The sequence below is a fragment of the Taudactylus pleione genome, unplaced genomic scaffold, assembly GCF_031769625.1.
Source record: "Taudactylus pleione unplaced genomic scaffold, aTauple2 ptg000809l, whole genome shotgun sequence".
Lineage (NCBI taxonomy): Eukaryota > Metazoa > Chordata > Amphibia > Anura > Myobatrachidae > Taudactylus > Taudactylus pleione.
In genome coordinates, this window is record NW_028285211.1 from 153,715 (window position 1) to 172,316 (window position 18,602).

The 18,602-nt window shown below is 45.0% G+C and overlaps 1 protein-coding gene across 3 annotated transcripts in view; it reads left to right on the forward strand.

Moving 5' to 3' along the window:
* Positions 1–3,239: 3,239 nt before the first annotated feature.
* The window catches only part of PPP1R14A (protein phosphatase 1 regulatory inhibitor subunit 14A), a 48,768-nt gene continuing 33,405 nt past the window's right edge, over positions 3,240–18,602 (forward strand). Inside the window, exons 1-3 of one of the 3 annotated variants that reach the window (XM_088458103.1) lie at positions 3,240–3,310; positions 4,328–4,585; positions 12,798–12,878. In XM_088458103.1, the coding sequence (XP_088314229.1) occupies positions 4,394–4,585; positions 12,798–12,878 (273 nt within the window). In that variant the 5' untranslated portion in view covers positions 3,240–3,310; positions 4,328–4,393. Of the gene's footprint in view, positions 3,311–3,689; positions 4,586–12,797; positions 12,879–18,602 lie in introns of those variants that run through there. The other 2 variants (XM_088458102.1, XM_088458101.1) reach the window with 2 other exon arrangements.

Consider the following 18,602-nt stretch of genomic DNA (forward strand, 5'->3'; position numbering starts at 1 on the left):
TATTAGGAGGAGGGGAGAGGTCAGTGCCCTGATGTCTGTGTATTAGGAGGAGGGAAGAGGTCTGTGTCCTGATGTCTGTGTATTAGGAGGAGGGGAGAGGTCTGTGTCCTGATGTCTGTGTATTAGGAGCAGGAGAGATATCTGTGTTCTGATGTCTGTGTATTAGGAAGAGGTGAGAGGTCTGTGTCCAGATGTCTATGTATTAGGAGGAGGGGAGAGGTCTGTGTCCTGATGTCTGTGTATTAGGAGGAGGGGAGATATCTGTGTTCTGATGTCTGTGTATTAGGAAGAGGTGAGAGGTCTGTGTCCTGATGTCTGTGTATTATGAGGAGGGTAGAGGTCTGTGTCCTGATGTCTGTATTAGGAGGAGGGGAGAGGTCTGTGTCCTGATGTCTGTTTATTAGGAGGAGGGGAGAGGTCTGTGTCCTGATGTCTGTGTATTAGGAGGAGGTAAGAGGTCTGTGTCATGATGTCTGTGTATTAGGAGGATGCGAGAGGTCTGTGTATTAGGAGGTGAGAGGTCCGTGTCCTGATGTCTGTGTATTAGGAGGAGGGGAGAGGTCTGTGTCCTGATGTCTGTGTATTAGGAGCAGGAGAGATATCTGTGTTCTGATGTCTGTGTATTAGGAAGAGGTGAGAGGTCTGTGTCCAGATGTCTGTGTATTAGGAGGAGGGGAGAGGTCTGTGTCCTGATGTCTGTGTATTAGGAGCAGGAGAGATATCTGTGTTCTGATGTCTGTGTATTAGGAAGAGGTGAGAGGTCTGTGTCCAGATGTCTGTGTATTAGGAGGAGGGGAGAGGTCTGTGTCCTGATGTCTGTGTATTAGGAGCAGGGGAGAGGTATGTGTCCTGATGCCTGTGTATTAGGAGCAGGAGAGATATCTGTGTCCTTTTGTCTGTGTATTAGGAGGAGGGGAGAGGTCTGTGTCCAGATGTCTGTGTATTAGGAGGAGGGGAGAGGTCAGTGCCCTGATGTCTGTGTATTAGGAGGATGTGAGAGGTCTCTGTATTAGGAAGAGGTGAGAGGTCTGTGTCCTGATGTCTGTGTATTAGGAGGAGGGGAGAGTTCTGTGTCCTGATGTCTGTTTATTAGGAGGAGGGGAGAGGTCTGTGTCCTGATATCTGTGTATTAGGAGGAGGGGAGAGGTCTGTGTTTATTGATGTCTGTGTATTAGGAGTAGGGGAAGTGGTCTGTGTCCTGATGTCTGTTTATTAGGAGGAGGTGAGAGGTCTGTGTCCTGATGTCTGTGTATTAGGAGGAGGTGAGAGATCTGTGTATGGATGTCTGTGTATTCGAAGGATGTGAGGTCTGTGTCCTGATGTCTGTGTATTAGGAGGAGGGGAGAGGTCTGTGTCCTGATGTCTGTTTATTAGGAGCAGGGGAGATATCTGTGTTCTGATGTCTGTGTATTGTGAAAAGGTGAGAGGTCTGTGTCCTGATGTCTGTGTATTAGGAGCAGGGGAGTGGTCTGTGTCCTGATGTCTGTGTATTAGGAGGAGTGGAGAGGTCTGTGTCCTGATGTCTGTGTATTAGGAGGAGGGGAGAGGTCTGTGTCCTGATGTATTTGTATTAGGAGGAGGGGAGAGGTCTGTGTCCTGATGTCTGTGTATTAGGAGCAGGGGAGATATCTGTGTTCTGATGTCTGTGTATTAGGAAGAGGTGAGAGGTCTGTGTCCTGATGTCTGTGTATTAGGAGGAGGGGAGAGGTCTGTGTCCTGATGTCTTTTTATTAGGAGGACGGGAGAGGTCTGTGTCCTAATGTCTGTGTATTAGGAGGAGGGGAGAGGTCTGTGTCCCGATGTCTGTGTATTAGGAGGAGGGGAGAGGTCTGTGTCCTGATGTCTGTGTATTAGGAAGAGGTGAGAGGACTGTGTCCTGATGTCTGTGTATTAGGAGGTGAGAGGTCTGTGTCCTGATGTCTGTGTATTAGGAGGAGGGGAGAGGTCTGTGACCAGATGTCTGTGTAGTAGGAGGAGGGGAGAGGTCAGTGTCCTGATGTCTGTGTATTAGGAGGAGAGGTCTGTGTATTAGGTGGTGAGAGGTCTGTGTCCTGATGTCTGTGTATTAGGAGGAGGGGAGAGGTCTGTGTCCTGATGTCTGTGTATTAGGAGGAGGGGAGAGGTCTGTGTCCTGATGTCTGTTTATTAGGAGGAGGGGAGAGGTCTGTGTCCTGATGTCTGTGTATTAGGAGGAGGTGAGAGGTCTGTGTCCTGATGTCTGTGTATTAGGAGGAGGTGAGAGGTCTGTGTCATGATGTCTGTGTATTAGGAGGATGTGAGAGGTCTGTGTATTAGGAGGTGAGAGGTCTGTGTCCTGATGTCTGTGTATTAGGAGGAGGGGAGAGGTCTGTGTCCTGATGTCTGTGTATTAGGAGCGGGAGAGATATCAGTGTTCTGATGTCTGTGTATTAGGAAGAGGTGAGGTGTCTGTGTCCAGATGTCTGTGTATTAGGAGGAGGTGAGAGGTCTGTGTCCTAGGAGCAGGGGAGATATCTGTGTTCTGATGTCTGTGTATTAGGAAGAGGTGAGAGGTCTGTATCATACTTGCCTACGATTTTTCGGGGAACCCCCCGCACCCCCGAAATAGTAGGCAAATCTCCCGCACCCCACCCACTTCCTAGTGAAGCGGGCAGGATGGGGAGATTTTCCAAGCAATTTGCGGGTCCATAGGGAGGTGGCTGGGCTAAATGACGCGAATCGTGGATTTGCTGTAAGGGGGGTGGGCCTAATGACGGCTATAGTCAGGCTCCACCCGCCGAAGATGACAGCAGCCAGGTCCCTTCCGTGGGAAGGTGCAGCAAGAAATCGGTATGTATGGTCTGTATCCTAATGTCTGTGTATTAGGAGGAGATGAGAGGTCTGTGTCCTGATGTATGTGTATTAGAAGGATGTGAGAGGTCTGTGTTCTGATAACTGGAGGCATAGTTGCGGACTTTCTGGCTGCTCCTTCCGGGAGGGAACAGCCAAATCGGCAGGGGGGCGTGGCTGGAAAAAGAGGGCGTGGCCGGGCTGATGACTGCCATTTGTGGGCGTGATGGGGGCGGGGTCACGCGATCGCATCATTTTGACCCCGCTACACGATGGAGATAATACAGGCATTGTGAAGCAGGGGGCGCCCCCCCAACTGCAGGGGGTTTAACATTTATTTACAGGGGGGTGGAGGGTCGGGGGATGGGTGGTTTGCCTGTGTTTCCAGGGGGCGGGAGCTGCACCTGATTATCGGGAGGCTCCCAGCCGAATCGGGAGGGTAGGCAACCCTGTTAGGAGGTGGGGAGAGATCTGTGTTCTGTTAACTGTATATTAGGAGAAGGTGAGTAGTCTGAGGTAGCAGATTCAATTACACGTGAGATGCTTCCAGAACAGCTTTGCCTGTTCTGTTATCACCATCACAGGATATCAATAACAGGGCAAAAGTACAAAAATAATGTTTATATGCTTTAAAGTATATTTAACATTTTTCAGAAAAATCTAAAATAAACTGTATTTCCCTCAAATGACTTGATTCGAAAGCCCAAAGATTCTAGTTCCACTATGTATGAGTGAGACAGCTCGCACATGGCCATTATATTTTTTTGTTAAATTGCAGCACTTACTGATCGGACATCTGATGATAAATAGACCCCTTTGTCCTGTCAGGCGCATACTAGGTGGAGTCCTTATAACTGTGTGTTAGAAAGTAGGAGGTCTGTGTCCTGATGTCTGTCTATTAGAAGGAGCTGAGAGGTCTGACCTAAAGGTTTTCGTCCCCGTTGCCAATGGGTAATTAGCAGCCAGGACAATATAGTGATTTTTACAAGAGCTCCTCCCCTCCCCTCATGCTCAGAGAGTCATTGTGCTGCTGTCAGTCAGTCTGAGAGTTGCTGGGCTAGGATGTACACCACTACTGCTGTAGTGCAGCTATAGAAGCCTGTGCGAGGAGTGGTATTGAGGACACCCCAGTATTACAGAGACCCCGGCACTAACACCACATCACAGGAGAATGTCTCTATAACAGTAAGTCCTTTGTATTGTCCTGGATTTTTTGGACACGTGGAGACAAGAGTAACAGAGCGAATCGCGGATCACATCTGTGATTCAATCCTGGATGTTCTGATTGATTACTGGAAATCTAATATTGCTTATAGATTTGTGGTCTATAGTGGTACAGCTACTACTGGAATACTTATTAATGCTAGATGAACATTAACCTCACTGATGATATTACCATATTAATTTTACATCGCATTAGTAGTCTGTGGAAAATCTACAACTGGACATCTGTAATAATTCATCTGGCAATGCCTGAGAAATCTTGGTCTTAACTGAATGAATTGATTGCCCTGAACAGGAGACCCCCCACAAGCCTCATCTCCTGCCCTCAATATCTAATCTGCTCAGAGCAGGATTTTCAGGAATGGCATCAAATAAGGTTGGGAAGAGACTGATCAATAAGACCCTTTCCCCGTCCCGGAGCCGAGATTCAGGACAAGCCATACAGCGGAGACATGCCCGGGTCACGGTGAAGTATGACCGCAAGGAACTGCAGAAAAGGCTGGATGTGGAGAAGTGGATAGATGAAAGTATTGAGCAGCTATACCGGGGCAGGGTGAGTGTCCTAGCGGTGATGAGAGAGTTAACCCCCCCCCCCAGTAGCTAATGTCTTTGTGATTTGTGTCTGCGGAAGCAGGTGGGATAATTACTGACCTAGTTTATATGGCTAAGTCACCTGTGCCTGCTTAAATAAAAACATGAGCTGTTGGGGGATGTGTGCGGGTTAATAAGAGCAATAGGACAATACAATTTATGAGAAGCAAATGATGGAATGATAAGAGGGTGACACATTGAGATGGAGTTAAAGGGAACTCTACCCACATAGTTATATTTATAGAAGTATCTGTGGAGCAAAAGTCTACTATTTAGTAATCGATTTTTCTTGACGCACCCTCTGGAACAAGTGTTGAAATTTCCTAAGCGTGAAAGAACATAGCTATGATATTTACATTGCGTACACATAATGTTGCAGTCTCAGAATAGATATATGGCTTAAGCTGGGTACACACTATAGGATATATCGTTCCGACAGGGATCAGAGCGATATATCGTGCAGACCGTATAGTGTGTACACTCTAATGCGCGTGCATGGCGGTCATTCATAGCATCGTCCCATCTGCTGTGCTGCACAACAGATGGACAATACAATGAACAACGCCATTGCTGAAAGCAGCATGTAACGATATATCGCGTGGTCGTACACCGAATCTATGTAGTGTGTACATCTTGTTGCACTGTCGCTGGGTACATCGTATAGTGTGTACTCAGCTTTAGAGATAACTTGATCTCTGTGCTGTATCTGCAAGTGGTGCAGTATTTTACATCTTCTCATGGGCAGACCTTCCAGCTGGTCTAGGGGCTCTCATGTTCCATGGGGAAAATTAAATTGTGATTTGCGAACAAACTTTTTAAATGGTATTAAATAGGTAGGTAGGGAGCAAGCACAATTTGAGCAATGTAATACAATTTTTTTAGGCACATTGGGGTAGATGTATTATAGCGGCACTTACCGTGTCGCTATAACGCTTCCTGTTTCACCTCTTTACCGAGGCGAAGCAGGAAGCACTACTGATGAGATGTATAAACATCTCATTGGCCGGAGAGGGGGAGCGTTAACTCCCCCCTCCGGCGCTACCCGCTAGAGACAGCAGCGCATCAGCACTAGGTCTCTGTCCTGGCCGGCTCCACTGAGCATGCGCGGGATTTCGCAAGTATCACGAGATCCCCGCATGGAGCCGGTAGCCGCCGCAGCAGGGACAGCGCTGTCCCTGCTGTGGGGATAGGCTAGCGCCAGGCTGTAGCTGTCGATAACTACAGCTACAGCCGGCCGAACGGTCAGACGATCTGACCGTTCGTACATAGCCCAGGCTATCGGCGCTGCTATCTTGTAGATAGCAGCGCCGATAATGACAGGGGCGCATAGCGCCCCTGTCATTTACCGCCCAGACCCCCGATCATACATCGGGGAGAAGCGGCATCAGCGCACATAACGTGCACTGATACCGCTTCTGGACTTCATACATCTACCCCATTGTGAGCAATGTAATAAACCTATTGACGGGTACTGAAGTGATTGACTTGTATAACATCACTTCATTGTAGCCTTCTTTCTATTGTATACATTTCCAGCTGGATTGTGAACAGTAGGTGCAAATTGATTTTCCAGAGACATTTCCAAAAACTGGAATGAGGCGTGTATAATTAGGTTAATAAGATCACAGTGTTGTGTTACATCATGAATTAATGAATGCATTCATGTTGTTAGACCTTTTTACATGCTCTTTACCGGGCAACTAGCAGAAAAAAGAAAACTAAATATACCTGTTTTTACATTAAATGGGGAGCAGGGCAGTGACCACGTTTGGGCATCCTAATGTTGGAGCTGTATATAAAGAATAGTGAATATGTGTAGTTTGCCATTGCATATAGCCCTAAACCTAGCATAACCGCCTCATATCCACCACAAACGTCCCCACACTGCACAGCGCGCCTCATCAGAGCACCATGCGGCCACATGCTCACCACATAAAGCATTAAGCCTAGCTTCTCTGTGTTATGCCCACTGTGTATTCCTAGCTTATCGGCCTCCTGTCATGGGCCAATGCCTGCTATACACTGTATTGTGCTAAGTTATCATGCTCAGCCATGCCCGCAGTATGCACGCCAAGCTTAGGGGCCTATTCATCAAAACATTATCACATGTGATAATTATGGTTTGAACTCGCTGCGAGTTCAAACGCAGTTTAGGAGGCATTCATCATGCCTCCTGCCCTAAACTATCACTTCCGAAAAACTGCTGTTTCTGCGAAGCAGTTTTTCGGAAGCGAGAGACTTTTCTCTTGTCCCTCTTCACTTTTCACTGCCTGTCTTCAAGCTGCGAAGACCGAATTAACCCCTTCCTTCCACTAACCTTGCTGGCGTCTTGTAAGGCTGCCGGCTACCCCCGTGTCGCCCGGAGCCTCCTCACCGCTGACAGCTGCCAGAAGAACTCTCTTCCCGCCGTGGCCGCTGGAGACTGTGCGTTTCCCACCCCCTGCTGAGACCTGCTACATCCTCGTTCCCTGCTGCAGCCGCTAGGTCCTCCGCCGGATCCTGTGCACCCCCGCTGACCGAGTAGGGCCCCCGCCGCCGCTGCTGTGCGGGAGACCTACTCGCTTAAGCTGTTGTCGGAGACAGCCGGCCCCCCGTCATACCAGCTGCCTCTGTAGGATAACCGCCGCCGCTGCTGTGCTCTCTCCTGGCCCCAGCTCACAGAAGGACTGCTCTGGGAGCCAGGAGGGAGCGTCAGGCAGGTAAGTGGACACAGCAGGGAGGGATCTGTTCAGATCCCTTTGCTGTATCGGATGCTATTCGCCACCTCAGAGTGGCGAATAGCATCACTGTCAAGTTCCGAAAAAAATGCTTTTTCGGAACTCGATGAATACCACAATTCCCACATCCCCACACTATAGTATGGGGACTGTGGAAATTATCGATGCACAATTGTAACCAGGAGATATCTGTGATATCTCCTGCGTTACATGTTTGATGAATGGGGCTGACACATAATTTCCACAAAATTAGGTGAAAATCTTAATTTTCACCTGCTTTTGTGAAAATTAAGTGATGATGAATAGGCCCCTGTGCCTTCTATTGACCACCATTGCCAATCATACATAGCTCCGTGTCCAGCCTATTGACATTCCCAGTACAATCCAATGTGTATAGAGAGAGAGAGAGAGAGCGCACTAATCCTTCAAAATAATTCATCATGTATCATGACATGTTCCTATTTCCATACACACACTTTGTATGAATTATTCATTCAGTCCCCAGCCATGAGCGGCTTCTCTGAGACATCTATCATTCATTTTCCAATAATTTTGAATGGACATTGTGTGTATGTGACAGTGATTAGTGTTCCCTGGGGGGAGCACATCCCCCTTCTCTGAGTGTCACCTTCTCCCCCTAGGGGTATCAGCCAATTATCTGCTAATATGGCAGCTGGGTCCAGCTGTATAATCTGCAGTGTTGCCAGGTGACCTGAGCTGGGTAAAATACTGGACTTTATTTACTGCTGAGTATCCACTAGCAGATAGTGGAACGACAGTATGATTACAAAATTGTAATCGGACAGTCGTTTCTCATCCCCTGTAGTGCCTACACTGAATGATATGTCATTCCGTGCAGGCACCCTCCATCATCCCCGAACATGCCCAATCTGTCGTTATCAGCAGATTGACCGGAATGTCCAGGCGATAATTGATGTCGAAAACTACCAGCGGGAGCACGCATTGCTGGTCATTTTCGATGTTTTAATGCACGATCAATGATTGAACGATAACTGTCGTTATCGTTTAATCACTCATTTATATCGGCAAGTGGATACACGGCATAACTCTATACTGAAAAAAAAATCTAGTGGATCATATTTTTCCACTTTATTACTTTGTATGATTTACAACCAGGGGCGTATTTATAATGGGTGCAGGGCACACGGCCCCTGTGTCCAGGGAGGGCCCGCACCGCACTCCCTGCACCCATAAAACTTACCTCTCCAGAGTGCCGCGTTGGTTTCGGTGTCTGTGCCTGAAACAGCTAGAAAATGGCCGCCGTGGCCATTTTCCCATCGTATGTGCAGTACAGGGAAAATGGCCACTGCGGCCATTTTCCCGGTGACCTGTGCATGCACTAGAGTCTATAAGTGCGGCGCTGGCCACTCACTGCTCAGTGCGCAGCCGTACGGAGAGGAGGGGGTCAATGTCGGAGACTGCACACGGGCCCCCTCCTCTCTATAAACTCCCCTGCATGCAACATTGTTTTTACAATTAAAGTGCATCTGATAACTACACACAATAGGGGCAGCCATTTTGTGGGCTAATTATTCATGAGGATGCAGCTTACCAATACAATATATGTCAATTTACATGGCAGTCTGTTTCCTACATACCTTTAAACACAGAGCAGGTAATTTATGAAGCGCAATGGAATGTTTTCGACTAACCGCTCTGTGTACTTCAGTGATCGACTTTTTAGCAAACTAAGCGTGTTTCCGGTGCAGTGAGCCATCATAGTCACCAGAGACACACGGGGCCCAGTGTACCAGTCTGCGGTTTGCGGGAGCCGGCGCGATTCCTGTGAGACACGCTAGATTAAAAGCGGCAACTAGTTTAAAGGCAAAATCAACCTGGTTTTGTCTTTAGTTTAAACTAATTGCCTCTTTAAAGCTAATGACTCTTTTGCCGGAATTGTTGACTCCCACAAATCGCAGGCGGTCACATTTGACCCAGGATAACAACAATGGAAACTTTCCCATTGTAGACTACTATTACTTTATTACCACTCTATCTTTCAATAAAATAAACTTTTCTATTTTTCTCTTCATAGACTATTCAGTTCCACCTTGTAATTGCAATTCGGTGGTTCCATATCGATCTCTCAGTACAGGATCACCATGTCTGTATTTTAATACAGAACATAATCGGGAACATATCGCTCCTCCAGAGAGCAATATTATTTTGCCGCATGCGCTGTAAAATCGCACCTGCACAAGTCAAATAAAAAAAAAAGGAAATGAAAAAACAGTGGACGCATGCGGAAGATGCTGGAGACCATGTAAGTTGATCACTGCCTCAACATCGTGATTTTTGGATCGATTCTACCAATACATCATGGGGTATATTTACTAAAGTGTGGGTTTTTAAAAGTGGAGATGTTGCCCATAGCAACCAATCAGATTCTACTTATCATATATTTAGCACCTAGAACAGTGTTTGCTAACCTTGACACTCCAGCTGTTGTGGAACTATATATCCCAGCATGCCCTAATAGCAAAACTGTAGCAGTGCATGCTTGGTTATGTAGTTCCATAACAGCTGGAGTGTCAAGGTTAGCCAACACTGACCTAGAAGATAATGACTATTGTATTGTAAGTCACTGGTTACTTATTTGTCTATGTACTTTGTAAGGCGCTGCGGAACACTTGTGGCGCCATATAAATAAATGATGATAATAATAATAGAATCTGATTGGTTGCTATGGGCAACATCTCAAATTCTAAAAACTGGCACCTTAGTAAATATACCCCCCATCTCTCCAGAATTGATCCAAACATTTGATGTATCTGGCATGAACATGGTGGCTTTTTTTTTTAAAAGTATTGAAGATCAATGCCCACCCGTAGTTCCACCTCATTAAGGACTTCACCGAGTGAATGGGCACAGGACCATCTTTATTATTTGCAGCACTAGTGTGTTCATGAAGAGATTTATATTGTTCAGATTCACTTCACTGTCAAGTTACAGAATAGAGGGCCTAATTCAGAGGTGGGCGCTATGATAAAGTGCATAAAGTGAGGTTTGTGCAATTGGTCATTGTTCTTTTTCAATGCATGCCATTGAGTCGCACAGTGCCAGTGTCGTGATCGTTTACTGATTGTGGTCATGAGTGATTGTCAGTCAGTGTATGTTTATGGGATGTAAGAGGAGAGTGGCTAGTCAAACACGGGGTGTCACGAGCCTTTTGCGGGTGTGTCGCAGCCAGCAACAGCGTCTTTGTGGGCAGTGTCACTAGCTCTGGTGGTAGTTAAGTACCTTCTATACGTGCATCTAGCAGCCATTTTACTTTAGCTATTCTCCTCGTTGTTCTCCTCCAAATCATTATCTCCTTTGGAAGGCAAAGAAAACTGGCTGCCTGAGATGTTTAATCTGTGTAGGCTATCAGCAAGTCACGTGACGGCAGAGAAGGGGAGAAGTATATTGTCAGAGCTCAGAGGAGTTTCCAAAGTCTCTCAGCCCATTACATCATGTCCCATGTTGCTGTAGTTGCAATAATAGTCAGGAATCCTAATTCGCATTTGCGATTTTTCGCACTGCGCATACGTCTGAGGGTGACCGAGGTGTAGTCGCGCATCTCTGCAGACCAGCTGGTTATTCAGGGTAGCTCAGAAGTCAGCCGGATCTCCAGTGTGTCCAGCGGTTGTCTTACACCATTAATTATATCCTGGGTAACCGGAGTATATTAGACCGGTAATTAGATGCTTGTTTTTTCTTCTGAGGAAGCTAGATGACATTAACTAGAGAAATTATTCAGAGATCAGTGTAAAGTAATGGGAGCACTGGAAACTTCAGATGATTAATTTTCTGCATTTTACATTGCCCCTCCCATATGATGTGAACCATGTTCTCTCAGTGATATAATAGTGTAATGCTCGGGTATTACATCTTGTGCTACTATTTACTGTTATATATATATATATATATATCATACATGCCTACCCTCCCGGTTTTCGCGGGAGGCTCCCGATTTTTCGGGTAACCCCCCGCACCCCCGGTAGGGGAGGCATTTCTCCCGCATTCTGCCCACTTCCTAGTGAAGTGGGCAGAATTAGGAGAATACCCGCGGCAATCGCGGGTCTCCGTGAAGGGGGCGGGGCTTAAGCTGTGATTCTGCATGAATCACAGCATTTGGCCCTGCCCCCTATGCAAATTGTGCCCAACCGCGACAATTTTACCGCGAGGGGGTGGGGCTTAATGACGCGAATCATCAAGCCCCGCCCCCATCGGCCCCCTGCTGCATCTATTACCTGGGCTTCTCCCGGGAAGAGAATGTTAAAGGTAGGCAACCCTGATATAGATAGATAGATAGATATATATATATATATATATATATATATATATATATACACTGAAGAACAGTCATAAAAATACAACATTATAATGAATGTTGGTGAACAAATCTCAAATAAACTTAGAAAATGGCTTTAGAAGATACAACTTCTCTTCAGCAACTAAATGTACCATGTCCTGTTCTATTATATTTTGTCAAAATAAATTTACCATATACTGTCCTATTATATTTTGTCCATTCATTATAATTTACCTTCCAACTGTCTAGGTTTAGGGGGCACAGTTCTGTCCCAACTGCGCTGGAAAGTTGCGAGATATGCTGACCACTGCAGCTCTGCATAGCAGAGAGGAGCGTGTGCTGCACTGCATTAAAAAAGCTTATTTTAGGGGGGGTGAAGGGGGCGATCCACTCCATCGGCAGCACTGGTCACCTCTCTGTGATACATAACCATTCACCCTTACCGTGTGCCGTATTAAAGAGCTCTATTGGGTCTGTCTTGAAAACTCCATGAAATAAAGCGAAACAAATTAGACCTACTAGTTCCCTGTGTATATAACCATTTAGACTTAACAAACTGCCTGTGTTATAATTTGTAGTTCTGAAAATAACTATACGCTTAAGTGTCCAATTCACAAGACACCAAAACATATCTACCAACATGCTAGGTCCAAAAACTGCGGACAGAATCACCATGCCCCTACTTCACCCAAGATGTACCATGTCCATATACCAATGCCAGGCCCCAACTGCAAAGTATTGGTTTCATCCCGCATAGAGGATGAGTGTTTCATCAGTTATGGCTTGCATTTGGGAATGTCACCCATTAAAGTGCTTCCGATTAGGTCATTTTGCTGATTTAACAGAGCGATCTCTGAATGAATGGCTCCATGATAACACACTTAGCTAGGACTCTGTTACCCAGTGGAGATTTGGCTTCTTCCAGGAACTGTGCCTTCTGCTAATCATTGAATAATAACCCTGTTAGTGGGTTTAGTGGCCCTGAGGGACAGATCAGCCATCCTGGAGACATGCAATGTACACACCTCCCTCTGCTGCTTCCTCCATACAAATGTGATGGCGATGTGAACTGGATATCAGCCCTGTCTGAGCTCTCGGAAGTAACCCTTTCCTCACACCCACCCATGTTCTTTCTGTTGCAGGAGATGGACATGCCAGATGAAGTGAACATTGATGATCTTCTGGACATGGACACAGATGAGCAGCGGATCAGCAGCCTACAGGTGAGGAGTGTTGGATATTCTATTACCCATTATGTTTTTTGGAGCAGAGCGGCGTCAAATGTGATATTTCGTTATTGCATATAACAGCTCTGCTCCGGGAATGGACAGCCACGCAGATCACCTTAGATGACGCAAGCATGGAGGGGAAAGCCAAAATGCGTTGTGTATATCCAGTAAGTTCTGGTTACTACAATACTCCTTCTATATTTCCATCTGTCCTGGTTATTTTTCCCCATGACGATTTCCTTGTCATATAATGCAATCTCCTGGCGAACCCAAATTAACAAAATAAGTGAAAATACCTTATTTGGGACATATGGCCTGAACAAATGCCAGGTGTTATCAGAAATAAGCAGAGAGCCCTATTTATATATAGTCCCATCGGATATAAACTACTGAAATTACGCCACAAGGAAAACTACGCTTTGTAAAGTGAAGAGAAATCTGGAGAATTGAAGTACTGAATACTAATTGGCAATATAGACATTACAACTAAAGGAATGCCAATAATCATGGCCCAGCTCCAGAAATCAGGACAAATTGTGTCCTGTGCAGAGACACAACACGCTGCTTCCACAGACATGTAGGGAGGATCAGGGCATTAGTCTCTCCTCCTCCATGACACACCCTGATGGTAACCTGCAGGTGCACCAGCCTTGCGCTTGTAAAGCCGCCTGTATGTCTCGGTTACTGGAAAACAGGAATCTGATATTCAGGTTGTCCTGAAATAGCTAAACTAAACCAACAACTATTTTACCTGAGCTCTTTCTGGGATGCACACACTAATGCATGTGTTAAGGTTAATAATAATTACATGTGCTGTATGTGTGTGTAGGGCCGTAACTAGGGTAGTGCGACTAGTGCCATGGCACAGGGCACCGTAGGGCAGGGGGCACTGTTTGGGCTTGTCAATTTTCCTGTTTATTATCCTTCTCACTTCCTCTTCTTTTAGTGTGTGTGTGTGTGTGTGTGTGTGTACATACAAGACAAGGGGGCGCTAATAGTGTAGTATTTTAGAAACTCCAAAGGGATAAAGGTAAGTATTGTGCATACATTTGATAGAAATTTGTATGCTTATCTCAATGTAGTTTTGCTTGGAGCTATGACAAATCAGAACCGATTCTTCATTTAGTTCAACAACTTCAGAGTATAGCCCAGCACCAAGGACAAAACAGAGAAATCTCATAGAGTAATATATCAAAAAACCTTTTTTATCAAAATATAGATTAAAAACTCGTACATGACATATTCTTGACAAAATTGCTTATCAATCAATAGAAATTCACACGACTCTGGATCTGATCCTGTCCGACCAGAGTGGTACCAACTCCTGGGAACTTTCAGCAACCATGGTATTTCCTCGGTGAGATATATATATATATATATATATATATATATATATATATATCAACTTGGGGGTTTATTAGCTCGGTAGACTGGGGTCAGTGGTGCAGTGAGTAGGTGCAGAATTACAGTCCAGTTTAAATAAACCTAAATGGTGCTTTACTTCCAGCATATGAAATCAGGAAACAGAAAAATAATAAACAACCTAGCCTTTGTTTAGGGCACTAGCTCACTTCTTGAGCCTTGAGCCCTCCCTATTAAAGTGGAGCTAGTCTGCCAACAAAGTCCAAAGTCAGCTTAGCCCTGCTCATGCAGGTTAACACAGGCTCCGGCCTGGTCTTTAGTTGGCTGGCTGCCACAGCCTCACAGTCTGGCCTGCCTTCTTGCAGGTACTGTAGCTCAGTCCCAGAGTTTGATAGCCTTCCTTGTTTCCCACAGGTCTAGGCTCAGGCCTCCTGGCCCTCAATGGCTTGCTAGCACAGTGAGCTCTGTCTGACTGGTCTGCCTCAGTCCTCCCTGGACTGAATTCACTGGGCAACCCTTACACATTCTCCCAGAATTCTTTTCTTCTCTGTGTGGGCGGATCTTTCCTGCCCCACACAGAATTTGCTGCTCGCCAGTACCATCTCTGGTGATATTGCCACATATCCCCCTCCCCAGCTTGAAACCCCTGGGTTCAGTGACATGGGACGAGGCATTCTCATGATGATGTCCCTCTTCACTCTCCTAATAAGGGAAATCCACCGCATCCATGGTAATATAAACTCTTGTGATCTCTGGGGGTCTCATCCTCCAGATTCCAGAACTTATTTTCCTCCGACCCTTTTTCCTCACCTTATGGTACCAGTGGTGGTACTTGCTGTCTTTATGCAGTACTTGAGGGTCATCCCTGGGTACCACATCGGGCATCAACAAATTTTAAGTTACTTTTCCCAAAGGGACATACTTCATCTTTACTTTTGCCACCTACATCAAAATCAAGCAAGTTATTTTCCACATAATCTCCTGGTTTGGACAAAGAACAACTTTTCCTTTGTTTCTTTTTAACAGTCTCAAGGTTTTTCTTACTTAAGCCTCTTAAAGGCACATCTTTTGGCCAACTCCTGCTTGTCACATCTTTAACCTTCAGCCTTGAAGCCCTGTATTGGCTACTGGCATACTTCACTAATAGCTCCTCTTCTTTCAAGGGGCCAACATTACCCTGAGAGTCATCAGCATCACAACTTCTGGACCTTGGCTTTATGTCAACCAACCATGTACTGGCACTGCCACCCTCAGGTTCCAGACTCTCATGTCCAGGTAAGATACTTGAATCTTTGCTCCATTGGACCGCAGACTTAATCTCGCGGCTTTGATGGCTATCTGCCACTTCATTAAGGCAGAGATCTCTTTGACTTTTTTGTGCTCCCGATTTTTGAGCCTTGAAAATCTGATGAACAATTTCAACATGTTCCACCAGCACAAGTTGAAGTTCACTCTCTACAGAGGTCTTTATTTCCAAATACTGTCTAGCTGGACTACTTGCTTCAAGCTTTATCATGTGAGACCCCTCCACTTCCTCATAGACAAATCCAGCAGCATTGCAAAGTCCATCCTGCTTGCATGAAGGTATTGTTTCACATACAGACAGAAAGCCCAGGCGCAGAAAAGTATTATTCTTCACAAGATTATCAGATTTAACTTTCTCCAAGGTCCTGCTTTGCCCTGCAAAACTGTGTGATTGAGTCACATTCTCATCACTCTGAACACCCGGCAACAAGAGAGTCTCATCCTCTGAAGCCATCACTATCGCCATAGACTTCTGTACATCCTGTACGTTTGCTTCACAGGTCATGCAATCCCTATCAGTATACGTCAGTTCTTTATTATCCGCTTCGGACACAGTTTTGCAATCTGGACCTGTGCCCCTTTTGGAGGACTTCATATCCTCAACTATCACTGTAAGCTGAAAGTCACTGCAAGGAATCTCATCCATTTTACCAATACGGACCTTTAGGGAATTTCCCAACTCCGATACTTCTGTCCCTTCTTGGACACTGGTATCTTTAATGAGAACATCTCTATGATCACATTGCTGCTGAAAGACCTCATTCTGGAACATCTTACTTAGTTTCCGCAATTCACTGTTCGTCCGCTGCTCATCACACAAGACACTCTGCACCAGTAGCATATCCCTCTGCACGCCAGCCTTTTCAGGATCAACCTGTAACAATTGCTGCTTGTGTTTACGTACTCCTGCCATACTGGGTTTAGTGAAGACATCGGATGCCATTTTTGGTCCAGAATCTAACTTCAGAAAGTTATTTAACTTCTTTTCCTCTTCTTATTTTCCCACTACCATGTAGAACCTTATTTGAGCCGTAGACAGCTGCTTTTCCAGCTGGGTAATTTTTAGCCATAGCACTTTCCATCTTGTTCTCAGATTGCCGCAGACTGCGCTCCACAACTTCATGTTGAGCAAGTCTCAACTTTTGTACAATTATTTCAGACTCTGCCATGTCCAATTCACTCTGCAACTCCAGTTCTTTGGTACTCCTCTCCACTTGGAATCTTTGCAACTGGTTCTGTGTACTTGGTAAACACTTCTCAAGGTTCTCACTCTGTTCTTGCAACTTCCAAGCCCTGCCATGGGCAAGGTTAAGCGCTCTCATCAAAGATTCACCTTGCTTGGTGGCTTTATGCCAACTTTACTCCAGGAATACATTTCTTTCCGTCAGACACTCTGAAACTGCTCTAGCTGCTACCAAACTGGATTTCAGAGTTTGTACTTGTGTGGACACAATCAAAGAGTCTTTCTCCCTGAACAGCAGAGCCAGACCTGCCACTTTCACTTGCATGTGCTCCGCATCACTTCGATGTTTCTGGACACCTTCTTTCAATTCTTCTACTTCCTGCTGAAGTACCACACACTTTTGCTGCAATTCCACAACATATCGCTCTAATACGTCATTCTTTGCTAGGAGCACATCATTCTCATACTTTGTAACACTTTTGAAAAGTTGAGCTTCCTCAAGGCGTTCAGACATAGCTGCCCATTTGAGGTCTGTCTCTTTTAAGATCTTCATGGTTTTTTATTTCCTCCTGCTCAAATGCCATATTCAAAGAGGACAATTCACTCCGTAATTTCTTTTCAGCTTGTCATGAAAATTTCTCTCATCAGTCAATTGGTCCATTAAGTCCTCAATCTTCCCAGCATAATACGTATTACTTTCTTTAAAAGCTTTACGCATTGTGTCAAATTCTTGCAGGCTGATATAGTCCTTTCTGAACGGACCTTGCACCATACACTGACCACACACACTGACATCTTTATTCGGCTTTGTTCGGTCTCTTTCAACGGAGTAACACTGTTTGCCCCATCAATTTGAAAGGATTCACCAAAAAGGATTTCAAACAGCTTTAAATCCCTTCCATGTAACCAACTTTCTTCACATTCAGACTGTAAACTCCAGCCCAGGTTTTCCATTTCTCTAGACTGAGAATTAACTTTGTAACAAGAATTCTGCCTTTAGAATTTTTATTTTTATTTCCCATGATTCTTGGCATAAAATACACAGAAATAACTTGGTTTTTTTTTCACTGTATCACACTTTGCCTTCAAAAGTATTTTCAACATAGCAAAACATTTTTCTTCATGTGGCACTACAATTACCAGCATGTATCAAGCAGTGTCAATAGCCTTTCAATAGGAACCTCTGTTCTCTTAGTACCACACCTTGATTTAATGAGCAATTCACCAGGATAAACCACACAATTTCTTTTAACCCTTCCAATGCTGAAGTGGTGCACATTTCTCTTCACAGACACAGTATATACTTGCACTTTTCACTTGTACAGCATAATATAACACAGCACCTGCTTTCATTTCTGTGGAACTACAATGTCCAGTAATCAACATAGCACTTGCTCTATTCTTTGCAAAAGAAATGTCCAGACCAGATAATTAGACACACCTTGTCTTAACGAGACAGACAAACACTTTTGTGTGCTTTCAGAAAAATAAACAGTTTTCCCTGTTAACACTGCTGTAACAAATGTAATAACCTGTTGCATTTCTTTGAAATAACACTTTCGCACATTTGCGAACAATTCTTCTTCCTCTCCAAAGGAAGAGTGCACACTTGCAGACAACTTCTCTGTTTAACAGACTTTAACTTTTCTCTTCACTCACCACCTTGACGAGCCTTCCACCATGCAGGTGCAGTGAGCCTCCTATGGATTCCTACCTATCGATACCTTCTAAAATTGTCGCTATTTAGCATAATGAGTCGCACAAGAAATAAATGCTTTCAGACTTTGAGTGTGGTTCCAAAGCACAAAAAGTTATTCAATATAAAAACAGATGGTTACACACTGTGATCGAAATACAATTAGTGCAAA